Source organism: Pipistrellus kuhlii, unplaced genomic scaffold (genome assembly GCF_014108245.1).
Source record: "Pipistrellus kuhlii isolate mPipKuh1 unplaced genomic scaffold, mPipKuh1.p scaffold_m20_p_8, whole genome shotgun sequence".
Lineage (NCBI taxonomy): Eukaryota > Metazoa > Chordata > Mammalia > Chiroptera > Vespertilionidae > Pipistrellus > Pipistrellus kuhlii.
This window is the reverse complement of record NW_023425584.1, coordinates 2168469-2195810: the sequence shown is the minus strand read 5'-3', so window position 1 is coordinate 2195810 and position 27342 is coordinate 2168469. Positions and strand designations below refer to the sequence as shown.

At 61.4% G+C, this 27342-nt stretch overlaps 2 protein-coding genes across 3 annotated transcripts in view; one reads left to right on the top strand and one right to left on the bottom strand.

The window, feature by feature from the left end:
- On the top strand, window positions 1-27125 carry TECPR1 (tectonin beta-propeller repeat containing 1). 2 transcript variants are annotated; one of them, XM_036424315.2, is made up of 25 exons: window positions 1-293; window positions 4638-4873; window positions 5275-5457; window positions 5700-5822; window positions 6938-7063; window positions 8879-9053; window positions 9149-9249; window positions 10993-11094; window positions 12167-12312; window positions 15829-16277; window positions 16479-16624; window positions 17373-17528; window positions 17986-18135; window positions 18249-18406; window positions 19029-19156; window positions 20090-20192; window positions 21556-21652; window positions 21728-21807; window positions 22629-22685; window positions 23137-23317; window positions 23576-23711; window positions 24412-24504; window positions 25107-25213; window positions 25333-25452; window positions 25593-27125. In XM_036424315.2, exons 2-25 carry the CDS (start codon window positions 4649-4651, stop codon window positions 25740-25742), a joined length of 3492 nt encoding a protein of 1163 aa, XP_036280208.1. In that variant the 5' UTR covers window positions 1-293; window positions 4638-4648; the 3' UTR covers window positions 25743-27125. The 2 variants fall into 2 exon arrangements, with proteins under 2 accessions (XP_036280208.1, XP_045432766.1); XM_045576810.1 differs by having other exon boundaries at window positions 4454-4873.
- LMTK2 (lemur tyrosine kinase 2) overlaps window positions 21830-27342 on the bottom strand; it is a 71932-nt gene continuing 66419 nt past the window's right edge. The window contains exon 16 of the transcript XR_006740722.1: window positions 21830-21850. The gene's annotated coding sequence lies outside the window, so the exon portion shown is untranslated. The remainder of the gene's footprint in view (window positions 21851-27342) is intronic.

Below are 27342 nucleotides of genomic sequence, written 5' to 3'. Positions count from 1 at the left end.
CGCGACCTGGTGGAGGCGGGCCGCGTCCGGCGGCGGGGCGGGCTGCGCGGCTGCTTCGCTCCAGGGAGCGCGGGAACTGGCTCCGCAGACCCTGCGGCTCGGACCTCAACGCGACCCCGCCGCGACCCCGAGGCCGGCCCGTGACGCAATGCGCCCCGGCCAATGGCGCGCGCCCGCCGCTGCGTCACGGCGAGGCCGGCCAATGGGCGCGGGCCTGGCCCCGCTTCCTACGCGCCGCTGTCCGAGCGGCTGAGAAGCGATCGCGGCGACCCTGCCCGCCCGGCGCGGCCCAGGTGAGTGCAGCGGCGGCCCGGGCTCCGCGGCCGCTCCGGGCCGGTGGGGGCGGCGGCGCCTCCTCCCCCGGCGGCTGCGATGCGGACGGGGGGAGGGAGGGCGGGGCTGCGCCCGTGCTCTTCTCAGCCCGGGATTCGGGCGCCGCCCCCGCGCCCCGGGACGCGCGGTCAGGGGAGCCCGCAGCCCAGCCCTCGCCCCGGAGAGACGCGGGAGCAGGGGGCTGGAACCGGCCGGTTTGGAGGATCGCGCCGGAGGAGCCCGGCTGTCCCTCTGCGCAGCGGCGGGAGCAGATCTGCTGGTGGGATTAGCGGGCAGATGGTCCGGCCCGGCGCTCCGGGGGCCCACCTGTCGCCCGAGTGGTGGGATGGAAGCGCACCGAGGCCGACCTGCCCGCGGTGATGGGGACTTGGGGCCCCTCTTGCCCGGGCGCCGGGCAGACCTTGCTCCAAGGAAGGGCCCTACGCCCATGCACGCCCCGCTGTGTCCTCCTGCCTCTTTGGACCCTCCTGTCGCCTTGCAGCAGCCCCCGCAATTGGCAGGCAGTCGTCCACCTTGTTTGCCAGGACTGTTTGCCAAGGGGGTGGGATCGACGGGGTGTAATAGGGAAACAGACCAATAGGCAACCCCGGGAAGTAAATGCTTCAGGCGCTTCCTTTGGCATAATGATCCCGTGCCCCACCCCACCTCCCCTGGGCACTTTGGCCTGAAGGGATCTGTTGATAAACCGGTGCTGATCCGGCAGAGGGCTCTGAGAAGGACCTAAGGCCCCGCTGGAATTCACGGTGCCCAAGTTCTTGATGAACCAGAAGTGGCGTTCTTGAAAGATGTTCCTTCCATCCCTTCACCCCTACAAAACAAAGAAATGCCAGGACCCCAGAATCACGGGATTAAAGCGCCAACTCTCCATTCAAGAGTCCTCTGACCCAGTGTCCCAGACAGGTTACCTGATCACCTCACACCGGGAAGTGGCCCGCAGGGAGCCGGGGCAGCACCCTGGCAGAGCTGGGAAGGAGGTGCAGCTGCCCTAGGTAGGACATTCACGCCCTGTCATCCTTAGCTGGGAAGGGACTGGAGCCCAGGCCCCAGTTTGCAAACACCACCCCACTCCCATCCTTTCTCTGCATTAGGTGCCCCGAAGGTTCAATTACCAGAATGTCTGTGTGGAAATTACTGCTTAGTCATTTCTCCCGGGGAAAGTGTATCAAATACAAGTCAAAGTCCCCATTCATTGAGTTCAACCTGCAGACTGAGCCTGACTTAATTGGTCACATATAGAGTGGACTGTCAGCTAAGAGATGTCTTTGAAAACTAGAGTTATATTAAAAACTAGAGGCCTGGCGCACACAATTTGTGCACTGGAGGGGCGTGTCCCTCAGACCAGCCTGCACCCTCTTAAATCTGGGACCCCTCGGACATCCCTTTAACGATCCAGGACTGCTGGCTCCCAACTGCTTGCTTGCCTGCCTATCTAATTGCTCCCTAGCCACTCCCCTCCCAGGCTGAATAATGCCTAACTGCTCCCCTGCTGTCCCGATTGCCCCCAACTGCCCCCAACTGCCCTCACCTGCCGGCCATCTTGTGGCAACCATCTTATGACCACATGGGAGCAGCCATCTTGTGTGAGGGTGTGATGGTCAATTTGCATATTACCTCTTAATTATATAGGATAACACCATCAGAACCAACATTTCCCCTCCAAAAAAAACCTTACTTTTCTCCCCCAACAATTGATGAAGATTTTCAAGTATACAACCAAGCTGAAAGACTTAAACAGTAAGCACTAACATGCCCACCACCTAGATTCTACTGTGAATGTTTTGCTGTATTTGCTTTATCACACACCTATCCACCTATTTTGACCTGGCTGCTGACCTGAAGTAATTAGTGATTTTTGGCTTTCCTGGCGCCATATTTCTGTCTTAGCTCAGGGAGTTGGCAGTGTGGTGGTTGGAGGTGGTGGTAATTATCTCTAACTTGGGTTGAAGACGCACTGTGTGCAGAGCATTGCTAGGTGCTTGGAAATGAAGAGGCTGAATTCTCAGGCTGACCAGAAAGGGGCGTGATTTTTGGTTTTGTTTTTAAGAGATAGAAGATAAGTGGCAATTTGTGGTAGCAAATGCCAAGTAATAAGATGACAGCAGTAACATTCATTGCGTTCTTGATGGGTGCTGAGCACTACTTATTAAAAGCTCTGCAATGAATAAATAAATAAATACAAGAAAAGCTCTGACCCTGTATTATATCATTTAATTCTCAGAACCACATAAGTAGGCCATGATTCCTTTTTGCCTTTTACAGATCACGAAACAGACACAGAGGTTAGTTGACTTTTGGTGGTGCTGGAAAGAAGAGTAACCAGGACCCGAATTCCAACAGTCCGGGTCCGAGGTGGCTCTGGGCACTTAGTCACAGTGTAGACGCCACAGGCAGGGGGGACCCTCAGGCCTGACCAGGAGGAGCAAAGGGGTCACTGGGGGTTGCCACAGTTCTTCCTGGGTCCCAACTCAGGCACCTGGACTCAGGTGGCTCCAGAATGCTGGTATTCTGACTTCCCCTATGTTTGACCTGGCGCCAGTGCCCTGGGAGACAGATGGGGGTTCAGAGAGAGCCTCCTGGGGTACGTGTGCTCCATGCTGCTGATCAGGCTCTCTCCTGTCACCTTCCTCCACTTCCTGTCCCAGTATCTCCCAAGCTTGGCTCCTGTCCCTTCTGCTTCCTTTCTTTCTGTTCCTGATTCTCCTCTCACTTCCTTTCTGACTTGTCACTTCTGGTGTTTGTAAGGCCATCTGTCCCCAGAAAGGCCGTTTGCCAATGGCAGATGCTCCTGTGTTCAGACGCGGTCCATCTCGTGTTGGCATTGCAGTCGCCAGCCTTCCAAAGTGCCCTCACTCCCCTGGCACTCACAGAGGCAGCCTGGCCCAGCTCAGGGTGCCCAGACTGCCTCCCGTGGCTCCAGTTTCCAAACCAGACTGGCTGTGTCCTCAGCTCCCGGCTCTTCCCTTCGTCCCAGCCCTTGGGCAGGCTTCAGTCTTGGATGTGGGAGAGGTCCTCACCGCCATTCCCCCTGCCGCCCTCATCCAGCTGCTGTTTGGCCGCCATGGATCTGGCCACATGGCCCTGCTGTGGAGGGAGGCTGTAGGAGTCATGCCCCGGTGTCAGCAGCACAGACATTCCCAGGGTGAGGGGGGCGTGGCCAGTGGCCGAGTGCAGTGGCTGTCTCGCCCATCCTCTGCCAAGAAGAAAGAAAAAGGAACAGGAGTGGAGAAAGGCTGGAGACCATGGGGAAGAGAGAAGTGGTCATGCGAGGAGAGTGTCAGTAGGACTCACAGCCCTGCCACGCAGCCGCCGGGCTCCTGCAGGGCCATGCAAGGCTCTGGCTAGGGTGCCAGGCCCACGTGGTGACCCCGTCAAACCCATAAAGGAAGGTCCAGGCGGGACCAGCACAAGGGAGGGGACTCCCACCTTGGGGAGAGGCTTCCTGGGCTGGCAGCAGGACATGGTTTGGAATTCAACTAAATCTGTAACTTTTCATTGATTCTTTTTTTTTTTTAAATACGTTTTGCCGAAACGGGTTTGGCTTAGTGGATAGAGCACCAGCCTGTGGACTGAAGGGTCCCAGGTTCGATTCCAGCCCAGGTCCACGTGTACGTGTGCCTGTACCTTGGTTGCGGGCACATTCCCGGTGTGGGAGGGGGCATGCAGGAGGCAGCTGATCGATGTTTCTCTCTCATCGATGTTTCTAGCTCTCTATCCCTCTCCCTTCCTCTCTGTAAAAACACAATAAAATATATTTTTAAAAAATAAGTTTTTATTGACTTCAGAGAGAGGGAGGGAGAGGAAGAGATAGAAACATCAATGATGAGAATCATGGATCGGCTGCCTCCTGCACACCCCCTACTGGGGATCAAGCCCCAAATCCAGGCATGTACCCTGACTGGGAATCACCATGGCTTCCTGGTTCATAGGTCGGTGCTCAGCCACGGAGCCACACTGGCTGGACTCATTGATTCTTTTGGCATGAAAGATCTGAAGGCAACATGACAGAATAACATTCACTTAATCTGGGGAGGGAGAGGTGTGGCGGTCACATTTTTTTCTTTGATTCTTTTGTTTTGTTTGTTTGTTTTTCCCCCTCTGTGTTCTTTCGGATGCTTGAAAGAAGTCCCCACAATGAGAGGGACAGAAAGGCAAAGAATGAAAAAGGGCCCTAGACTGGAAGCCGGGCCCTGCTTCTCATTTGTGGGGCGACCATTCAGGACCATCGGTGGCATGAGCCTAGAGCTGGCTGCGGACATGACACTGGCACCGACCCTTGCCCGTCACCTCCGGTTTTCTCCCCGCAGCCCTCGCCGCCATGCCCAGCTCGGCGCTGTGGGCGGTGGACCTCTTTGGGAGGGTGTACACGCTCTCCACGGCCGGGCAGTGCTGGGAGCTGTGCAGGGACACGCAGCTGGAGTTCAAGCGGGTCAGCGCGGCCACACGGGGCTGCTGGGGCATCGCCTGCGACAACCAGGTCCACGTGTACGTGTGCGCCAGCGACGTCCCCATCCGCTGCCAGGAGGAGGCCTACGAGAACCAGGTGGGGCAGGTGTCTGGGTTGCTGAGTGGGTTGGCTGGCTGGCTGGCTGGCTGGGAAATAAAGTCCCCACTCACCAGGCTTCCAGGCGGTTCCCATGTTCGGCTAAAGATCCAAGTTGCGTGGTGTCATGGGCCTTTGGGACCAGAACCCCTGTTGTGTCCTCACCGAGGCAGGCTGGTCAGGTTCACGCCCAGGGGTTTCCAGAACAGGCCATGCCCTCCCCTGCTGGCCCCTGGGGGCACCGTGTCCTTTGGGACCATGATAATGTGCTGGCTGATCCCCAAGTTTCGGGCGGGCCCTCTGCTCACACCCACCATGGAGACAGCAGAGTGCCCTGCTGGCGGGGGCCTGGCCTCCCCAGGCAGCTCAGGCCTAGAGCCCGTGCCCGCCTCCCCCCTCAGCGCTGGAACCCCGTGGGGGGCTTCTGCGAGAAGCTCCTGCCGAGCGACCGCTGGCCGTGGAGCGACGTGAGCGGGCTCCAGCACCGGCCGCTGGACGGGGTGGCGCTGCCCTCGCCACACTGGGAATGGGAGTCCGACTGGTACGTGGACGAGAACTTCGGCGGGGAGCCCACCGAGAAAGGGGTAGGTGAACATGGTCCCCGTGTGGCTCCCCGTGGGGAGGGAGTGCTTTGGGCTCACCCGTCCCCTCAGTGCTGATCCGTGTCCTGTGGCAGCCGACCCCGGCCTTCGCCCTGCATGCCCCCCGTTTCTGCACAGGATCAGTGGGGAGCAGTGCTGTTCCTCCTTCTGCCTGCTCCCCCTTCCCCAGCCCTATCACTTCCTTCCCGCAGAGCCTTACAGAGCGCCCCCACCTTGTCTTTCAGGGGTGGACATATGCCATGGACTTCCCTGCCACATACACGAGGGACAAGAAGTGGAATTCTTACGTGAGGCGGCGGAGGTGGATCCGGTACAGGAGATACAAGTCCCGCGACACCTGGGCCAAGGTCGGAGCCCGCCTGCGGCCGGGGGCTGGGGCAGGGCCCACAGCGGCCCCACTGCTGGGAGGATCACATGGACCCTCATTTCTGCCTTCCTGCCTGTGCCCAGAGGGTGCCACCCCCACATTGGGACCGGGCCTTTGGTTGTCTCCTGGGAACACTGCGGCACTACGTGTCCCTTCCTCTGGGAGAAGGCCCAGTGGGAGGCAGGCCAGATTGGCCCAGGACAGCACAGAACCTGTCCTGACCCTGGTCTCCAGCAGCCCTGTCCGAGAATGAGGCTCAGGGGGTGCACATCTACCTCCTTTATTCCTGAATGAGAGGCCCAGTGCACAGGATTCATGCATGGGTAGGTCCCTAAGCCTGGCCAGCGATCAGGGCTGACTGGGGCCTTCTCCATGCCGGCCAAGGCCTCCCTTCCCCAGCTGCCAGTAGCCCATCAGGGCCTTCCTTCATTCCCCACTGCCCCCTGGTGGTCAGTGCACGTCATAACAAGCGATTGGACCCCAGCTCGAACTCCCGTGGGGACACTTTGCATATTATCCTTTTATATATATGAGCCACAAACCTCCCAACTTAGGGACATGAGGCCTGGACTGGGTCCTATGTGGCCCTCGAATGAGGGGAGGCCTGGAGCCCTCAGAAGACCTCTCAAGAGGGCCCCCGCTTTGAGGTGGGTCTGCCAGCCCAGCCAGCCTGCCCGTTGGGCTGAGAGCTGCCCAGAGAACAAGGGCTTACACCGCAGGGCCACCTTCTGCGACCGGCCCCCTCTTGGTGGGGGATGGAGTCACAGCGTGCAGGTCACTGCAAAGCACAGAGCCAAGGCCCTGAGTGCAGCTGCCGTCCTTGCTGGAGCAGCAGTGACCGCTCGGGGGTGGCAGCTGGAGCCTGGTGGCTGGCAGAGAGGGGACAGGGCAGAGAGTGCCCAGGGGCGGAAGCCGGTGTTCTGATGTGCCTGCTCTGTGAAGCCAGGAGCTGTGCGCTGAGGTGGAGAAAGAAGGCGGCGTGCGAAGGGCCTGTGGCAGGGCTGGTGCGGGGCAGCTGTCTACCGGGAGGGGAACAGTGCCATCTGCTGGCCCAAGAGTCCACAAGGACTGACTGCCTCTGCCTCCACGTTTCAGATCCCTTCAAAGGATGACCCCAAGCAACTGCCCGACCCCTTCAACGACCTCTCTGTGGGGGGCTGGGAGATCACAGAGGAGCCCGTGGGCCACCTGTCCGTGTGGGCTGTGTCTCTGCAGGGAAAGGTGAGGCTGGCCCCTGTGCCTTGAGCAGGGGGTGGCTGAGGGGGTGGCCACAGTCAGGAAGGGACAGGAGATACATAGGCCTCTGTTGTTGTCCCAGAGGTGGAGGAAGAAGGAGGGCTGCCCCTGAGACCTCCTCGCCTCCTGTCCCCACAGCAGGTGGCATTTATCAGGGTCCCCATATTGCCCGTTCTGTGAATCCTGCTGTCCTGTTGACCCCCTGGATTCTACTCCTCCCAGAAGCCTCTGACCTCCCACCTACTCCTGGCCCTGGCCTGTCCCTCCTGTGACCCCCCAAAGCACTGACCAGTGCCCACCCTGGGCTCAGATGCCATCAGTGTAGTCTCCTCAGACAGACTTAGAGTTCCCTGCCAACTCCCTGTGGCACCTCCACATCAGTCTCTGGAAGTATTGCTGGCGGGTGGGTAAAAGGGGATGGGTAGGTGGGGATGCGTGTGTAGATGGATGGGAGGATAGGTGGGTGGGTGGGTGAGTGGGTAGATGGATAGGTGGATGGATGGGTGGGTGGATGGATGGGTGGGTGGGTATGTGGATGGATGGATGGGTATGTGGGTGGGTGGTGGATGTTTGGAGAGGAGAGGAGACCATTTTCTCAAGGAGGTTGTAAGTTAAAGTAATAAAACCAACTGACTACAGCAGTAACATAGATGGCCCTGCGTGGGGTGACCTATCACTTACTCGTGACGCTTCAATCTTCCATTCCACAAATTGACCAAAATCCTCTGGTTGGCTTGGGGACAGTCACAGCAGGCTGTTATCAGGCTTACCTCTGGGGTCCTATTTGGCCCTGTCTTCAGTTAACCAGTGTTCCTGAGCCATGCTGCAGGACCTGGCTTGGGACAGAGCCCCCACCGAGGGGCCACGCCCACCTGGAAGCAAAGAGAAGGGAGAATCACAGTGTTTGTGCTGCCGGCTGTGAGCCAGCGCTGCCCTGCACCAGTCCTGAGGGCCGTACCCTGGGCCCCAGGAGAAGCTGGGAGGCAGAGGGTCCTAAACCAGAGGTAGCAGAGGGAGGCTGTCCAGGCCTGGTTCTGCAGTGCGGGCTGCAGGCGACAGGGTTGGGAGGCCATGGTGCCCAATATGGAGACAGGTCCCAGGAGGAGGCCCCCGCCCTCCTAGCCCACACAGCAATGTGCAGCCCCTCCAGATGAGACGCCAGGCAGTGCGCACAATATGATCAGGTGGCATATTTGGCTATGCTCACTGTCTCCAGGTTAAAGAGAAAAAGAAGGGTGTTTGTTTTATTTATGTTTTTATTTCAGAGAGAAAGGGAGAGGGAGAGATAGAAACATCAATGAGGAGAGAGAGTCATTGATCAGCTGCCTCCTGCACCCCCCCCCCCCCCCACCACCAGGGACCAAGCCCGAAACCCAGGCACATACCCTGACCAGAATGGAACCATGACCTCCCAGTCCGTGGGCCGACACTCAGCCGCTGTCCCACACTGGCCAGGCATCTTAGACAGCTCAGACATTCCTACGAAGGGGAGTGGTCAGCTTCCCTTAGAGACAGGTGTTTTGAGAGCGTGTCACCACTAGAGTGTGCACGACACCCAAGCTGGGGCTGAGTTCTCACGGGGCACATGGGTGAGTGAGGAGGGGGCTGTCCCCTAGGACAGCAGAAGTCCAGGTGTGGCATTTGTAGCCGCCTTTGGCCCTCTGGGCCCTGGTCTCCAGGACCCCCCATGCTCGGCCTGTGCGTGTGCTAAAGCAGATGCAGCCCAGCTGGGGCAGCTGGTTCTTCACGGAGTCCTGGCCTGACCCCGCTGACCCTTCCTGTGGTTTCTCTCACCCTCAGGTGTGGTACAGAGAGGACGTCAGCCACCCCAACCCAGAAGGCTCGTCGTGGTCCCACGTGGACACCCCGGGGGAGGTGGTCCAGATCAGCTGCGGGCCCCACGACCTCCTGTGGGTCACGCTCTGGGAGGGGCAGGCCTTGGTTCGGGAAGGAATCAACAGGAACAACCCCAAAGGTGGGAGACACACACCCGTACCGGGAGGGGGTGCCCAGCTTCTCCCGGGCGCGCTTGCTGACAGGGACCCTGCGCTTTCTCCCGGGGTCGAGCAGGAAGTTCCTGGTGCCTCGTGGAGCCTCCCACCTCTGAAAACGGCATCATGCACGTCTCCGTGGGAGTGGGCGTGGTCTGGGCCGTCACCAAGGACCGGAAAGTAAGGCTGGGTCGAAGCGGGGCTGGGTCCCGGGACTCTGTGTCACGTTGAGGGCGGTGTGTGTTTTGTTCTGTCCTGAACCCTTGAGAACCAATTAGCGAGCACCGGGCACTGTCTGTGTCGCCTCCGAGATGTCCAGCCCCTGTAGAATCCCGCTGCTCGGACCCTGAACCAACTGAGGGCCAGCAGCAGTGCTCACTCCATAGGCCGGAACATCTCAAGGAATCAGAAGCTGGTTTTCTAAAACCCTCCCCTAACTGGTTGCCTCCCCCTGCTCCTGTTGGTCATTTTTATTTATTCTTTTTTCCCCATTGATTTTTAGAGAGTGGAAGAGAGGGAGGAGAGAGAGAAATATCCATAAGAGCAAAACATCGATGTGAGAGAGACACACTGATTGGTTGCCTCCCCGAAGTGCCCCGACCAAGGCCAGGGACAAACCTGCAACTGAGGTACATGCCCTTGATCAGGAATCGAACCCGAGACCCTTCAGTCCCTGGGCCGAAGCTGTAACCACTTAGCAAAACCAGCCAAGGCTGATCATATTTATTTTATCTGAGGCAAGGCCACTAAAATGGGCTGATTTCAGGTTGCTTACACGTTTTCTAACCCCACCCCCATCAAGGGCATCCCTAACATCCAGGGGGATGGGTCCCCCATGCATCCAGCCCCTCTCCAGTGAAGCTCCAGGGCCTCAGGCCACACGGCCCCTGGGAAAGTACAGATGGGCTCTCCTCCCCGGCCTCCCAAGCACCCTACTCTCAGATCTACAGATAAATGAGCAGCAGGTTAGATTAATAGGAGCAGTTTGCTCCATCTTAAGCACATGTGTCAAACACAAGGCCCGCGGGCCAAATCCGTCCCGCCAGGCCTTGCAATGTGGCCCGCACCGCGCTGTCATCACTGCACTCTGCTGCGTTTCCATCACAATGACAGTTTATGACTGTTCAGTAAACCATTCGGCCCGCGATTTAGGCTGGATTTTAGATTTTGGCCCCTTCTCTGATTGAGTTCGACACCCCTAATCTTAAGACAAACATTTGATTATATGTGAGCTAAGGTGGGGGTTGCCCGGAGGTCCACGGGATGGGGTGTCACTGGTCAGGCTCACAGGTCACAGTCTGGATTTGAGATGGAGTATGTGCCCTCCCCTCTCCCAGCCCCTCCCAGCTCTCACTGCACCAGTCAGCCAACACCTGCTGCTACCTGCTGCCAACAGGTGCCGCTAGTGTCTGAACTGGTGGGGAGAAGGTTCTGGATTGATTGAGGCAGTCTTGTCTCCTGGAGGGACAATGCCCTGAGCCAGAGAATGGACAGGAAGCCACCAGGACAAGTGAGACTGGAGACAGGTGGCCCTCAGCCGAGGGATGTGGGGTGAATGGTTCCTTCCTAAAGGGTGTGCTGTGCTCATTTGCGGCGTGAACCAGAGGGTCAGATAATTCATTTGTTCTTCTTTTGGTTTAATTAGCTGAAACCGGTTTGGCTCGGTGGATAGAGCATCGGCCTGCGGACTGAAGAGTCCCAGGTTCGATTCCGGTCAAGGGCATGTACCTTGGTTGCAGGCACATTCCCAGTAGGGGGTGTGCAGGAGGCAGCTGGTTGATGTTTCTCTCATCCATGTTTCTAACTCTTTATCCCTCTCTCTTCCTCTCTGTAAAAAATCAGTAAAATATATATTTTTTAAAAAGAAAACGCCCCCCCTGTGTCGGTGGCACTCCAGGAGGCGTTTATGTCTGACTCTCCCAGGTGTGGTTCCGCAGAGGCGTCAACTCACACAACCCCTGCGGCACCAGCTGGATCGAGATGGTGGGAGAAATGACGATGGTGGATGTGGGGCTCAACGACCAGGTGAGCCGTGTTCCGAGCCTCCTTCCCGGGGGCGGGTCTCCAGTGGGGGCTCCTGTGCTTCCTCCCCATCTCTTCCTCGTGCCCCATGGATGGTTGGGGAGGGGGTCCCAGCACTTCCACACTCTCCCAGCCTTTGTCCCAGAGCCCGCCTGCCTTGGGTTACCACCTCCCCCCAACAGGACCCCCAGAGCAGGGCAGTGGGCACAGATCTAGGGAGAGACATGCATCCCGGAGAAGAGTTCGGTGGAGCAATATTTGGGGGAAATCAGACACGAGGGAAGGACAAAGCTGATCTTCCCCGCTTCCTAGATGCAGTCACTCTTAAATGTCACCGCGTAGTTCGTACTATGTAGCCTCCTCGTAAACAAGGAGGTCTGGCGATTTTTAAGACTTTTTGTGTGAAGGTGTCAGGTCCCCCCTGTTGTACAGGGATGGAAGCTCCCAGTGAGCCGTGTGCACAGCGGTCAGGGGCCAGGCAGGCGCCAGCTGGTGCACACAGGATGGAGCATGAGGCCAGCGTCCTGGCAGAGGCACGGAGCCCTCCCAGCAAGGCCTCCCGGGACCAAGGCCGGGACCTGTCAGGCACCCTAAGTCTAGGCTCGAAATGGTTGCCCCCTTGGCCCGTCAGCTGCCCAGCACCACTTCCTCGGCGCCCAGAGGCAGAGGGAAGAGCCACCTTTCCATGGGAAATGAGGTCAGGGTCAAGGAGGTCCTTTTACTGAAAGCCCAGGAGCACCTCTGTTCCCTGGAGCAGCTTCCTCCCACAGAGACAGATGAGGACATGGGGCTTCGTGTCCCAGCCGAGGCCCACCAGCACCACCACCTCCTCTGGCCCGGGTCTGCCTGAAGGCCGAAGAGCCGCACAGGCCCCTGCTTCTCCTAAACTTGACCTCAGCACTCACTCCACGCCATCCACCTTCCACCCCAACACACGTGTACACACCCCACTGTGTGCACAGACACGCCCTCTGGTCTTGGGGCACTCTCCTCCTCCCATCCTCCTCCCACACCCCCAAAGGGAGGAGAGCCCCCAGGTCTGCCCGGCTTCCCCCCAGCAGCACCTCTGTTCCAGGTCTGGGGCATCGGCTATGAGGACCGGACTGTGTACTTCCGGCACGGCGTCACCCCCAGCGAGCTCAGCGGCAAGATGTGGAAGGCCATTGTCGCCAGCCGAGTGTGTGACCGGTCACACTCCGGCAGCTCCTCCAGTCTCCTCAGGTGATCCCAGGGGGCAGGGCATGGAGGAATGGGGGGGAGGGAGCGTCCGTGGCCTCGGGGGCGGACAGTGTCTGGAGGATGCTGCTGCCCAGCCTCTCAACAGGGTGCTGAGCCTCCTCTCTGGCAGCCTGTGGCTCCCCCTGCCCATGCCTGGTGTCCGGGCTGGTCCCGAGGGTGGGAGGTGAGCGAGGCTGGGATGCCTGTTCCTGGGGGAGCCACGGATTGTCCCTGAGCAGGACCGGCCTGTTGGTCTGGCACCTCAAGGTCAGGGGGAGAAAAGGCCTCTTTGCAGGTGGATGCTCAGGGATGAGGATGGGCGGTCTCTCTCCTCTTTGGCTGGGCCTTCAGCCTGGGGCGTGCCCCAGACCCTTCGGAGACTCGTTCCCTCGGTGTTTTCCAGGCCCCGCCCCCAGAGCACCTGTTTCTGTAGATACGGGCACCGGCCCAGGTGTGCTGCTGCCTCAGTTCTGGGGCCACACTGAGGTCCTTGGTTCTAGAGGGTGTGGGTGAGTCCCAGCTCAGTCCACGGGCCCTCAGATGGCAGGCAGGTGATTTAGCATCGGCTCCGCTCCACAGGGGAGTGCCCACAGCGCTGACCTGTCCTGCGGGACATGGGACCTCACACAGTGCTCCCCACCGCCAGGTTCCTGTCCAAAGCCTGGGTCCTCCCACAGCCTGGTGGCCATTGCACTGTTGCACCACCAGCTGAGAGGGCGGGAGGGTTTCCTCCATTTCCCGGAAGTGTCTGTCTCAGCTGGTGGTTCTCGCGCTGAGCAGCACATTGGTATCAGCTGAGAAGCTTCTGAAACCACTGATGCCAAAAATCTGCCTGACCTTGCAGTCTGCAGTGGCTTCTTAAATACAACAAAAGCACAAGAAACAAAAGGAAAGATAGATGGGACTTCATCGAAATGAAAAGTTTTATGCACCAAAGCACACTATCAGGAGAATGAAAAGATAACAAATGGGAGGAAGTATTTGCAAAGCATATATTTGACAAGGGCCTAATATCTAGAACACACATCAAGAACTCTTTACAGCGTGACAAGTACAAACAGCCCAGTTTTAAAAGGGCAAATGATTGAATGCATTTCTGCAAAGTAGATGGGTGACTGGCCATCGAGCGCAGGGAAAGATGCCAGGGGTCGTCAGTCACTGGGGAAATCCAGCCGAGCCCCAGTGAGACACCACTGCACACCCACCGAACAGCCTCGGCCCCCAAGCAGGCAGGGAAAGTGCTGAGATGGGGAGGAACCGGAGCAGGAGTGAGCGGTGGGAAGCGGCCTGGCAGCGCCTCGGGAAGTTAGTCACCTTGTGACTGAGCAGTTTCGCTGTTGGGCAGGCAGGTACCTGAAAGAAATGAGAACAGGTGCTCGCTCAAAGCAAGTGCGAATGTTTGTAGAAGCAGGACTCAACTGCCAGAAGGTGGAAACAACCCGATGTCCGTCATGGATGAATGGAGAAGTACTAGTACAGGGGTCTAGCCTAAGGTGACCAGACGTCCCGCTTTTGGCGGGACAGTCCCGATTTTTAGCAATTTGTCCCACGACCCCACGGCATTTTAAAAAAGTCCCGATTTTTGGAAAGATTCTTCTTTTCGGGCTTCTCTCCATAGTGACTAGCCTCCTTACAATGTTTTGTTTGTTTGTTTTTTTTAATATATTTTATTGATTTTTTTTTTTTTTTACGGAGAGGAAGGGAGAGGGATAGAGAGCAAAAAACATTGATGAGAGAGAAACATTGATCAGTTGCCTCCTACATAACCCCTACTGGGGATGTGCCCGCAACCAAGGCATATGCCCTTGACTGGAATCAAACCCAGACCCTTCAGTCTGTAGGCCGACGCTCTGTGGGGGTGGGGGGGGACAGTGTCTGGAGGATGCTGCTTCCCAGCCTCTCAACAGGGTGCTGAGCCTCCTCTCTGGCAGCCTGTGGGTCCCCCTGCCCATGCCTGGTGTCCGGGCTGGTCCCGAGGGTGGGAGGTGAGCGAGGCTGGGATGCCTGTTCCTGGGGGAGCCACGGATTGTCCCTGATCAGGACCGGCCTGTTGGTCTGGCACCTCAAGGTCAGGGGGAGAAAAGGCCTCTTTGCAGGTGGATCTCGGGGCCAAACCGGTAGGAGCTCCTTGCAGTTTCTTCAGCCCAGGAGCATGACTTGCTTTATACCCAGGTGTAAACATTTCACAGTTCAACGTGCCTCATCTCATTTGATCCCCACAGAAGTCCTGGAGTAGGTAGATAGAAGACTCAGTGGAATCCTATTTTCATTAGCCAGAAAACGGAGATTTAGAAAGCATAGAAACTTGACCTTACTGAAACGCAGTAAGAAATGGTGGACCTTGACAATGACTTCATGTTTTCTCACTGCGCAGATATAGTCAAACACTGTTCTCCCTGCATAATCTACAACAATCTGCTTCAGGTTGACATTTCCTGCTGTGTTGCTGACAATTCCCTGATAGAGAAATCGGGGTGCTTCACTGGGCTGGAAAAAGGTTAGCTTTTTCCAGAAAGCAGGTCTAATTAAGCAAGTTTATTCTCTATAAAAAGCTAAGTTGACTGGCGCGTGCGAAATACATATAGAATTCTCACTGGCGCCAATCGCACAGTGTGTTTCGACCTGGCATTGTCAATCGTGAATTTGGTTAACACTTCTATTATAGAGAAAGGGCGAATAGCGATATTAAAATACTTCTAATTAATTTCCTTTCAGTGTGCACGAATTTGTGCACCAGGCCAGTATTAAAATTAAAAATAAAAAGGAACAAAGTACTGCCACCACATGGGTGAACTTTGACATCATTATACTAAGTCACAGAAGCCAGTCCCAAAAGGTTGAGTTTTGTATGATGTCGTTTACAATGAAGTATCCAGAATAGGCAAATCCATAGAGACAGAAAGCACATGAGTGGTTGCCAGGAAGTGGGGCAAGAGGAGGCTGGAGAGTGACTCAGTGGTACAGTGTTTCCATTTGGGGTGATGAAAAGGTTCTGGAACTTGTTTATGGTGATTGTGGCACAATATTATGAATATATTTAATGCCACTGCATTGCATGATTTAAAATGGTGAGCTTTATGGCACATATTTTGCCACAATAAAAAAAAGATATTAGGGCCCTAGCTGGTTTGGCTCAGTGGGTAGAGCGTAGGCCTGCGGACTCAAGGATCCCAGGTTTGATTCTGATCAGGGGCAGGTACCTTGGTTGCGAGCACATCCCCCGAGGGAGGTGTGCGGGAAGGCAGCTGATCGATGTTTCTAACTCTCTATCCCTCTCCCTTCCTCTCTGTAATCTGTAAAAAATCAATAAAATATATATATATATATATTAAAAAAAGAGAGAGAGATATTAGATCTCCACATCAGGAAAACTGATTTGATGGGTGTGGATACGGCCTGAGTGTTGCACAGAGAAGCTGGGACTTGTGCGGGGGTCACACAGGTTCTCGGTGGTGGAGCAGGTGAGCAGCCCGTGTTCCTCCCTCCAGGGAGTCACAGCTCTGCCCCCTTCGTCCCCAGCGCTGGCTGTTTCTTTGGTGACGAGGTGAGGGTCAGTGGCGATTCCTGTGTGCCGAGCGACACGGACGCCTCCTCGGAGGCTGAGAGGCCAGGGCCTGAGCAGCCTGTCCCTGCAGAGTCTCCGGAAAGTCCCGGCCACTCCAAGGGCAGCTCGGCCTCAGGCCCAGGCACCGCCAAGGCCGCAGAGCATGGGACCCCGGGGCCTGAGCCTTACCCTGGCCAGGCCTCCCCCCCGGCCGAGCTGCCCTGGACCAGTATCGACCTGAAGGAGTCCAAGAAAGCGCCCAGCCACTCCGCTGAGCCCCCCGGCCTCTCCTCACTGGAGCTGCTCCCGCTGGGCCTGGAGGAGCCCTACTGCACTGACGACCACCCGCTGTGGGTGTGGGTGTCCGGAGGAGGCTGTGCCGTGGAGGCCCACACCGTGCTCAAGTGGTTCACCGCGCAGGCGGGTGAGAGGGTGCCCGGGGCGGGAGCAGGCTGCTGGCCTGGGGGCATCGGGCAGAAGGATGTGGGAGGGCTCGTGGGCATTTTAGGGAGATCATAGCTTTCCAGCAAGAAAGGGCTGACGTAAAAACAAAGACAAAACCCCGGCCTGCTGCCCAGCTGCGGGCAGGCCAGACACCCCGCCCTGAGGCTCTGGCCGGCCGCAGGCCTGTCTTCCTCCATGCAGACCCTGTCCCTGTCTATCACGCCGGCCCAGACCGCCGCCTGGCGGAAGCAGATCTTCCAGCAGCTGACGGAACGGACCAAGCGGGAGCTGGAGAACTTCCGACACTACGAGCAGGCCGTGGAGCAGGTGGGCGGGCGCCGGGCACAGTTTCTCTGCCCCATTTACTGTGTGCCTACTGTTTACCAGCCCCAGGGTGAGGTGGGAGAAACAGACAGACGGATGCCTGCATCCCTCTGTCCATCCCTCTCGGATGGGAAGCCTGCCTTTCTCGTAGATTCCAGAATGAAAAAGCAAGTCCGTTCCTTTATTCATCCACTCAGAGGCCTCTGTCAGGCCCCCCTGTGATGCAGGCACAGCGGAGACCGTGGGACCAGACACCACTGCAGCCTCCGCGGGTGGCGGGGTGGATCTCACCCCGTCCTCTCCCTGCAGAAGGGTCCCCGTGTCCACGAGGGGCAGTGTTTTATGGAGAACCGGGGACAGGACTGAGGGGGTTGAGGGGTCCCTAGAGGTGGGAACTACATGAAGGACTCGGCTGGGTTCATGCAGAGGACACACTGTGTCTCTAATGGCGGCACATGCATCTCCCCATGGCCAAGGGGCCAGCCGGCAGGCGGCAGGGTGTGCACCCGCTTTGCCCTGGCTCACTCCGTGACACTGGGCCAGGCATAGGATCCCCCCCGCCTCCAGCCTCGTTTCCCTACCCAGAACAAGGGGTGGCTGTGACCCCCAGGCTGGATGTGCAGCTGACACTGGCTTGGGGTCTGATAGTGTCCCTGTCGTGGGGGTGAAGTGGGGGAGCTGGGAGCTGGGCACCAGGGCCCAGGTTGGGGGCAGGGCCTCCTGTGACGGTCTCGCTCGGGCCTGTGTGCAGTCCGTGTGGGTGAAGACGGGCGCCCTGCAGTGGTGGTGCGACTGGAAGCCCCACAAGTGGGTGGACGTCCGCGTGGCGCTGGAGCAGTTCACGGGGCACGACGGGGCCCGCGACAGCATCCTCTTCATCTACTACGTGGTCCACGAGGAGAAGAAGGTGCAGGGGAGGGCGGGCGGGAGGGTGCGGGTGCCCGGGGGCGGCCAGTGCAGGAACAGGAGCAGGCCTGGGACGCCGGCCCCGAGGTGCCCAGCCCAGGACAGCGTCTGGCACCCCCAGAGCCCCAGCCCCTGTGACAGGCCCTCGGTGGCGGGCAGGTGCTGGCGGCCCGCAGAGCCATCTCCCGGGTCCGAGGCCGGCAGGCTCCGTGTCTCGTGAGAAGTTGGGCTCACAGAATGAAGCCGCCCCCTGCACCCCCGGGGCTGGGCTGACCCGGGCAGTCCCAGAGCCCTCGCCTTGAAAGGTGAACCCGCACCTGCTCGCGAGCTGGGCTTCGTGCTGGGACGCCCAGAGCCACCAGGGGCCAGGGCCCGAGGACCAGCTCTGTGGAAGGGGGCACCCAGGCCGACCCTGTTCACCGGTGACAGCCTCGCCGTCGCCCTCTGTGTGCACGCAGTACCTGCACGTGTTCCTCAACGAGGTGACGACCCTGGTCCCCGTGCTCAACGAGGACAAGCACTCCTTCGCCCTCTACACCCCCGAGAGGACCCGGCAGAGGTGGCCCGTGCGTCTGGCCACCGCCACCGAGCAGGACATGAATGACTGGGTGAGTGGCGGTGGCCCCACAGGCCGGGGGTTCAGGGGCAGCAGCCCTGGGCAGCCCAGCCTTGGCCTACTGCCCGCCCCTTCCCAGCGGTGACCGCCATCTGCCCACGCCAGCTGGCCCTGCTCAACCTGTCCTGCTGTGAGAGCCGCCGGGTCCTCGGCCGCCCCTCCCCGCAGGCAGTCTGGTCCATCACCTGCAAGGGCGACATCTTCGTCAGTGAGCCCAGCCCGGACCTGGAGGCCCCCGAGCACCCGCTGCCCTGCGACCAGATGTGAGTCCACCCCGCTGGCCACTGCCACTCCGGACTCACGGCCTCGCTTCGGCCGCCAGCCACACGGCCGGCCGGTTCCCAGGCCTGAGTCTGCCTGGGCCTGCGCGGAGACCCTGCCCACGGGGCATCAGGGCAGGGCACCCTGGCTCTTCAGGTGGCACTTAAAACCAGGAGGTGGAGTGAGGCCACCCACTGGGGGCAGCGCGATAGAATCTGGGGCACCCACCCTTTGGTGGGGACATGGTGCTCCCAATTCTGTCCCCAGAAGGTCACCCAGAGCCAGGGAGGACCAGGGAGGCACGAGACTAGAAGGCCTGCCCAAGAGGGGACAGTGGCTGTCTGTCTGCCCTTTGGTGATCCACTCGTTTAAAAAGTCAGGGCCCCTCTGGGGCCAGAGGCAGGACCTTGGCCACAGGAGGCTGACCAGGTGGCAGCCGCACTCTGCACTCTGCCCCCAGAGGGCCTCACCGTCAGGGCAGCAGAGTAGGCGTTGTTGGCTGGCGTGGCTCATACAGCCGATGAGATGACCCTGCTCCCTGCCTACTCGCTGCCCCAGGCCCCGGGCTCCGGGGGAGGCGGCAGCCTGTTGGGGTCGCTTACCCGCCCTCTCTCCCCTCCTCAGGTTCTGGCGGCAGATGGGCGGCCACCTGCGGGTGGTGGAGGCCAGCAGCCGGGGCGTGGTGTGGGGCATTGGCTACGACGGCACCGCCTGGGTGTACACAGGTGGCTACGGAGGAGGCTGCTTCCAAGGTGAGGGTGGCCCGTGGCCCACAGTCCGCACCCCGAGTTGGCAAGCCCGGCTCCCCGCCCTGCCCGGCCTTCCTAGCAGTTCCCTCTCGTCCCTCTGGCTCCCCGGCCCCACGCCAGAGCCGCCGTCCCAGTGTTGACACTCAGTTGGCAGCCAGGTGACAGGTGACCTTCAGCCCTGCCAGCCTCTGCAGGAGACGTTTCTGGGGCAGCGGGAGGCATGGCAGCCGGAGAACAGGCCTCGCCTCCCACGTGCCTGCCCGGCCTCGAAGGCTGAGACAGGCGGCCACCGAGGCCTCCCCTGCCCAAGCCCTCCTTTCATGGACGGGCCTCAGGCACAGGGGCTCCGGCACCCGGGTCCCCTGAGTCCCAGGCCCAGGTTCCAGCTCCTCGTTAGCTCTGGGAGGGGGTCCCTTTCTCCTCCCGGGAGATGGAGCAGAACCAGCGCTGGGACGGACACTCCATGCCTCGCCCTGCGCTGGGCTGGCTGACGCTGTAGAACTGTGTCCACTGAGACCACGGGGCCGCACCTCCCACAGAGCTAACGGCATCCATGGTGGCGAGGCAGGGAGTGCCTCGTCCCCACTTCACAAACGAGATTGGGGCTCCTGGAGGTTAGTGGGTGTTAATAGGGTGAGCTCGCCTGCCCGGTCCAGGTAAGTGGGATGGTGAGGGGAAGAGGTGCAGCAGAACAGAGTGTGAGGCCGAGGAGCTGGCGAGTGTGGGAGGTGCATAGCAGGTTCTCCCCACCAAGGCTCTGCAGACCCACAACATCAGAGACCCCGGCCAGCAGGCCCCTGCGAGGCGAGCACAACAGGCCTGTGAGCCCTTCTCGGCTGACCTTTAGCCTGACCCCCCACACACACCCAGTCTCTGGGGCCTTGGGGGCCCAACAGGCTGGTGCGGCCCGTGGCCTGGCAGCGTCTTCTCCCCCAGGCCTGGCCAGCAGCACCGGTAACCTCTACCCGCAGTCAGATGTGAAGTGTGTCTACATCTACGAGAACCAGCGCTGGAACCCCGTCACGGGCTACACCAGCAGGTGAGCACGCAGTAGGTGAGCACGCAGCGGGGGAGAGCACACAGCGTGGGGGAGCACACCAGCAGGTGAGCACGCAGTAGGTGAGCACACAGCAGGGGGCGGGGAGCACACGGCGTGGGGGAGCACACCAGCAGGTGAGCACGCAGTAGGTGAGCACACAGCGGGGGGAGCACACAGCGGGGGGAGCACACGGCGTGGGGGAGCACACCAGCAGGTGAGCACGCAGTAGGTGAGCACGCAGCGGGGGGAGCACGCAGCGGGAGGAGCACACCAGCAGGTGAGCACGCAGTAGGTGAGCACACAGTGGGGGGGGGGGTGAGCACACGGCGTGGGGGAGCACACCAGCAGGTGAGCACGCAGTAGGTGAGCACGCAGCGGGGGGAGCACACAGCGGGGGGAGCACACCAGCAGGTGAGCACGCAGTAGGTGAGCACGCAGCGGGGGGAGCACACAGCGTGGGGGAGCACACCAGCAGGTGAGCACGCAGTAGGTGAGCACGCAGCGTGGGGGAGCACACCAGTAGGTGAGCACGCAGTAGGTGAGCACACAGCGGGGGGAGCACACAGCAGGGGGAGCACACCAGCAGGTGAGCACGCAGCGGGGGGAGCACACAGCGGGGGGAGCACACAGCAGGGGGAGCACACCAGCAGGTGAGCACACAGCAGGGGGAGCACACAGCGTGGGGGAGCACACAGCAGGGGGAGCACACCAGCAGGTGAGCACGCAGCGGGGGGAGCACACAGCGGGGGGAGCACACCAGCAGGTGAGCACGCAGTAGGTGAGCACACAGCGGGGGGAGCACACAGCAGGGGGAGCACACCAGCAGGTGAGCACGCAGCAGGGGGAGCACACAGCGTGGGGGAGCACACCAGCAGGTGAGCATGCAGCGTGGGTGCTGTGTCAGCTGCCGGGGGACTTCCAGGTGCGACCGGCCCCGGCCACAGTCTTGACAAAACGGGGCAGCCACGACCACGAGGGTGCTGCAGCGTGAGAGCTGGTGTCCGGCCCCGCTGTGCCCTCAGCGACTTTTCTTCTTGAGTCTTTAACTTAAGGAATAATTAACAACTCACTGGAGAGGTACAACATACATGAAATGCACAAAACGTGAGTGTACGTACAGTGAGCTACAGACCGGTCTGTGCATGGAGACAGGTTCATCCACAGTTAGGGGTAGATAGAGGTGGGCTTTCTGCCCTCACCGTGGCTATAGCCCTCCGGGGGTGGCAGGCCAGGCCCCCTCATGATGTGGGGTCACCCACGTGTGGTCCCGGACCTTCGGCGGTGCATGTCCCAGTGTGTCTGTCACTGGCCAGTGCCTGGGTGGGACGCACAGACACACACACACCCGCCTTGTCCTGCGCAGGGGCCTTCCCACTGACCGGTACATGTGGAGCGACGCCACGGGGCTGCAGGAGTGCACCAAGGCGGGCACAAAGCCCCCCTCCCTGCAGTGGAGCTGGGTGAGTTTCGGCGGCGGGGGGGCGGGCAGGGGTTGGAGTAGAAGGTCGGCCTGCACTGACCCGCCCCTTCCCCAGGTTTCTGACTGGTCCGTGGACTTCAGCGTTCCTGGGGGCACTGACCAAGAGGGGTGGCAGTATGCCAGTGACTTCCCTTCGTAAGCATCTCTCCCTCCCTCCCTCCCTCCCTCTCTCCCTCTGCATGGGAGGGCCCCCATGGGGCTGCCCTGAGTAGCAGGACTGGGAGTGTGGCCCAGCCAGACCCTCCTCCCAGCAGTGGCCTCACCACCTGCCAGGCAGAGCCCTGCCCTCTGCCCCCCACCCCCAAGCACCGGACCCTGCGTGCCCGCCTAGCTGCCAGCAGGGTTTGGAACCGGCTGGAGAGGTGCAGAGGGGCCCAGTGGGCCCACAGAGGATGCCATGGCTCCTTCGACACCTGGTGGTGTCTGCCCGGCGGGTGGGAGGGCCAGCTGGGGCCTGGCTCACCAGCTGAGGGGTCTGGGAGCTTCGGGCCGGGCAGGAGGCCGAGTGTCAGGGCGGCAGAGCGAGGAGAAGCGGGGTCCCTGGCAGGGCCAGGCGGCCCCCAGGCCCTCAGGGAGCTCCAGTCATAGGTTCCAGTGGAAGACGGAGCTGGAGAGCCCAGCCAGGCCTGAGCCAGGAGCCGACCAAGGAGTGACAGGTGCCGAAGGCCTCGGGTCCTCGGCTTGGCCGTTGCCAGGAGGGCCCTGGTTGGGCCCGGGGTGGCGAGGGCGCAGAGCTCCCTTAGCCAGAACCCCCGGTCGGCAGCTGCCATGTCCTGGTCCTGGGAGAGCCGGCCAGGCAGGCGGTGCCTAAAGGAGGAGCATCGTGTCCTGTGATACCTGCTCCCTCAGCCCACTCCACAGCTCACAGCTCCAATGGAGAGAGGGTGTGTGCACGCATGTGTGTGCGGTGTCCCTTTCCCCGAAGGGGTCTCAATTTCAGCTTCTTCCTCTTGCAGCTCCTATCACGGGTACAAAACCATGAGGGACTTTGTCAGGAGGAGATGCTGGGCCAGGTAAGGACTGAGCACAGGTAGCTGGGGTGTGGCCTGGCCCCCCGTCCTGTCCCTCCCAGGCCAGACCCCCCTCCTCCGACCTCAGTCCCCTGGAAGGAACACAGAATCAAAGTAAATGTCAGCCCAGGAAGTGCCCGCGGCTCCCAGCGCTTCTGATTTCTGGAGAGTTTGCTTTCAAGAACAAATAAGAGAAATGTCATTGGCAGCCTCTGCTTGTGGGCAGGACGGGAGGCCTGGCGAGGGAGGGAGCGGCCGGGGCAGGAGGGTGGGGCCACCCATCCAGGAAGGGGTGCCCACCCAGGTGCGGGGGTGGGTGGGGTGTCCTGCCCTCCCCAGGGTCCCACGGAGGCTGCTTCCTCCTGAGCCTCCGAGTGCCCAAGGCAGGCGGCCCGCGGCGGGCAGTAGCCTCTGGGTGCCCAGGTGCCCAGGCTCTGCTCTCCCCACTGCACAGGAAGTGCAAGCTGGTGACCAGCGGGCCCTGGCTGGAAGTGCCCCCCATCGCCCTCAGGGATGTGTCCATCGTCCCCGAGAGCCCGGGCGCCGCCGAGCGCGGGCCCGGCATCGCACTCTGGGCCGTCAGCGACAAGGGGGACGTGCTGTGCCGCCTGGGAGTGTCCGAGCTCAACCCCGCGGTGAGCACCGGCCCTGCCCCTGGGGGCCGCCGGCCTGCCCACCTGTGGTCACGCTCGGGGTTCCGACAGATTGTTCCAGCAATAGGACTCCGGCTGCGGAGTCAGGCGAGGCATGGGCCTGCCCAGGGGTCACCAGCTCTGTGGGCAGTTGGCACCGAGGATGAGGTTGGCGAGAGGAACTGCCAGCTCCCGGACCCGGGGCTGGGGTGGCAGCGGCTGGGCCAGGCAGCCCTCAGCGCCTCCTCGCTCGGTCTCCAGGGCGCCTCCTGGCTGCACGTGGGCACCGACCAGCCCTTCGCCTCCGTCTCCATCGGGGGCTGCTGCCAGGTGTGGGCCGTGGCGAGGGACGGCTCTGCCTTCTACCGGGGCTCCGTGTCCCCCGCCAAGCCGGCTGGTGAGTGCCGCCGCCCGGGAGGGAGGGTATGGGCGAGGCTGCAGGCTTCCGTGCGCGGAGGCTGCTGCGGCCCTGGCTTCCCGTCCGCTCAGCACACACGTGGCCAAAGCAGCCTGCGGCCCGCTGCTGGCACAGCCAGATCCCGAGGACACAGCCCTGCCCGCAGCTGCACTTCACCCTCCTGGCCTCCTGCCAGGGCAGCTGGTGGTGGCACTGCTGGGTGCCTTGCAGGTCCTGCCCGCCAGGGTCCCGCCGGTTGGGCCCCTCCTGGCATGGCTCCGCTCGGCCCACTCCCAAGTGGCCACTCCCCGGAGGACAGCTAGGCCGGCGTGTCCTTGACCGGATGTCTGGACAGTGTCCGGCCGGGGAGGGCAGCAGCGGGCGGACGGATGAAGAGGTGGTGGCAGGTGCGTCGTGCTGTCCACACGGGGCCTTGGGCCTGCACAGCAGCTGCAGGGCCGGCTCTTGCCCACACGCCAGGCTGGGCACCGGTGTGCCTGTGAGACCGGCCCTTCCAGCCCCGTCTGGAACCTGCCCCGGCCTCTTTGGGGCCTGCAGAGGCCAGGGTGCTGGAGGTCAGCGGGGCACGGCCAGTGCCCCCCACCCACCTGGGAGCCGCGGAGGCGGCCATGGGCCCAAGCGCCTGGGGTCGCAGGCTCGGTGCTTCCCGGGCACACCCACGCCCGCCCTCCCCCTGCAGGTGACTGCTGGTACCACATCCCGCCCCCTGCCAAGCAGAGGCTGAAGCAGGTGTCTGTGGGCCAGACGTCCGTGTACGCCGTGGATGAGAATGGCAAGTGGCCTGGTCCCCCGTGGTCACCAGGGGTGTTGGGGTTCCCTGAGCCCCCCGATGTGATGACACCCTCACCAGCTCCAGGTCCCTGACACAAGGCCTTCGTAAGCCACCAGGAGAGGCCGAGGCCAGCCTCCAAACAGATCCCCCCCACGCTCCCCAGGGTGGGGGCCCGGCCCTGTCCCACTGGTCAGCCCTGCCTGGCGAGGGCACAGGCTACGGCCTGGGTGACGCTGTGAACGGGGCCTGTGACCTGCGAGCCCCACGACAGGCACGGGGGAGCAGAGGCCACATGGCCCCTGTGACCCTCCCAGTCCTGCCGTGCAGCCGAGGGAAGGAAGGGCGGGGACTGGCCGGGGACCCAGTTCCAGGCCGTCCTGTCTGTAAAGAATTCCTTGTCCTCAGTTTCTCATGCGTAGAAAGCAGGGTAGGATGCCAGCCCAGCCCGGCGGCACCGGGTGTGGGGAGGGCAGAGCTGTCCTCTGGGCTCCTCTCCCGCTGTGGGGACGCGGGGGGAGCAGGGGTCGGACCACTGGCTTCGCAGGCCCTGCGGTGGGTCCCGACGCCCTGGGCCTCACCGTGGTCACCCCTTGTCTCCCCAGGGAACCTGTGGTACCGCCAGGGGGTCACGCCCAGCTACCCGCAGGGCTCCAGCTGGGAGCACGTGTCCAACAACGTGCGCCGTGTGTCCGTGGGGCCCCTGGACCAGGTCTGATGCTCGCTGTGGGGTGGGGACCTCGGGGGCTCCGGGTCCTGCTCTGGTCTCCCCACTGCTGCCCCCACGGTGCCACCGCGGCCGGGCTGGGCCTCAACAGGTGTGTGTTCTAGGTGTGGGTCATCGCCAACAAAGTGCAGGGCAGCCACAGCCTGAGCCAGGGCACCGTGTGTCACCGCACCGGCGTGCAGCCCCTGGAGCCCAAGGGGCAGGGCTGGGACTACGGCATCGGGGTAAGCGAGCGGGGATGGCCGCTGGGTGTGCGTGCTCCCCGTTGGCCTGGGGTTGGTGGGAGACCGGGCAGTCCCTCAGGGGTCCTTGGGCCTCTGCCCTCCACCCCCTGCGGCCCCGGTGACGCAGCTCTCGCCCTCAGGGGGGCTGGGACCACATCTCCGTCCGGGCCAACGCCACCAGGGCTCCCAGGAGCACCGCCCAGGAGACGGCTGGAGGGCAGGGCCTCCCCCGCGGGCCCTCCAGTGCGGCCGGCACCCTGCAGGAAGCCGTGGGCCCCGTCTGCTGCTGAGGCCCCTCCCCACCTGGTGGTGCCATCTGAGGAGTCGGCGCGGACCGGTGAGCCTTCCCTCGGAGTGAGCCTCTGTGCTGAGATGCCGGTCCTGGCTGGCGTGCGGGGACCTGGCCTGCGGTCACAGCTCAGGCACCAGAACAGCCCGGAAATGTGAAGCCTGTGTACGCTCCCCACACTGCCCCTGTGGAGGGGCGCCCTCACCGGCCTCTCCCATTGTCCATTCCCCTCGGCCTCCCGGCCTCCCCGGGCGGGAACCGGGAGCCTGGAGCCTCCAGGAAGGCTGGCCCCTGGGGGAGCCGAGCCCACCAAGAGCCCCCGGGCCCAGGGGTCCAAACCAGAGGCGGCCGAGGGCTCGGGGCCATGGCTCACGCTGTGGCCGTTCTCAGCACGGGACTTGCAGATACAGTCTCATTCCGAAGGTCAGGGGCGGAGTTGGCAGGTCCAAGACAAATGCTGGGGAGGTGTCCCTTCCCCAGGTGGGCATGGGCCCCGCGGGGGCCAGGACCGGGGGCCTGGGAGGAGTGGTTGGAATGCTCAGCTGGCCCTCTCAGGATGGGCCGGGGGCTGGGGCATCGTTTACTTCTGATCATGTTGCGGGAGGGGCAGGGATGGAGACCGAGGCCCAGCCAGGCGGTGGAGGGCGCCTCCCAAGCACCCCCTCCTGTCCCGCAGCTTCTGGCTGCTTTTTACCCGACGACGCCCCAGTTGGTGAAGTCCCCCGTTCGCTTCCTACACCCAGTCCAGATCTGGAGCTGCTCTCAGCCTCAGTCCCGTGGTGGGTTGTCCTGAGAAGCCGCACCTGAGAGCAGCCGGGCACGTGGGCCCCCCCTGCCCCGGGCGGAAGCCGGCTGGGCGATGGAGCGGGACCACTTAGCCCTTCCCAGGGGCTTCCCCGCGCTGGCAGGAGGCTCCGCACCTCCCTCGGGGGCCTCCCCGGGGACATGGCGGGTGCCAGCAGCCTCTGCGTTTGCAGGTGGGACCAGGAGGCGTGCGTCTGGGCCCAGGGCCCGGTCTCGGTCTGTTTACATTCCTTGTCAGGGTCTGCCTGGGCATTACGGTTCAATCTACAGCAGCTGCTGCCCCCTCGCTGTGACTCCCGCTGGCTGGTCTCACCCTGTCCTTCCTCACTGCTGAGCACCGACTGTTTACCTGCTCAGCATCACTGAACCATCTTGGGTCCCAGACGCTTTATTCAATTAAAACGTACACCAGCGTGTGAGTGGCGAGACTTTTTTTTTTTGCTACAGTTCTGTGTACAACACGGTTCCCCATGTGTAATGCAAAGTGCTGTGAACTCTTATTTTCATTCTGTGGCACAACATCAGTCTCCTGAGTACTTTGAAGGGGCCATTAGGGAAAATGAAAGCCAAATGTGGGTCATTTAAGAAACATTTTCACCGCAATTACAGCCTGGGCCGTGCAGGCGGAGAAGCGGAAGTTCTGGTTGGTCTGCTCCACGGCGTTCGCCTCGGGAGCCGTCTGGTCTGCAGGCAGGTCCGCGGCCCCGGTCGTGGCCAGGCGCCGGGCTCCTCGGAGGACAGCTGGGTCCCGCTGGGCTCTGGGCCCACAGTGAGGGTCGAGGGAGCAGACGCAGCAG

Excerpts from the sequence above, each read along its gene's own strand:
- TECPR1 (XM_036424315.2), top strand. The coding sequence starts at position 4,649 with ATGCCCAGCTCGGCGCTGTGGGCGGTGGACCTCTTTGGGAGGGTGTAC. Across the intron at positions 5,458-5,699 it reads GGGAGCCCACCGAGAAAGGG|GGGTGGACATATGCCATGGA; the intron begins GTAGGTGAACAT and ends CTTGTCTTTCAG. Across the intron at positions 5,823-6,937 it reads CCCGCGACACCTGGGCCAAG|ATCCCTTCAAAGGATGACCC; the intron begins GTCGGAGCCCGC and ends TCCACGTTTCAG.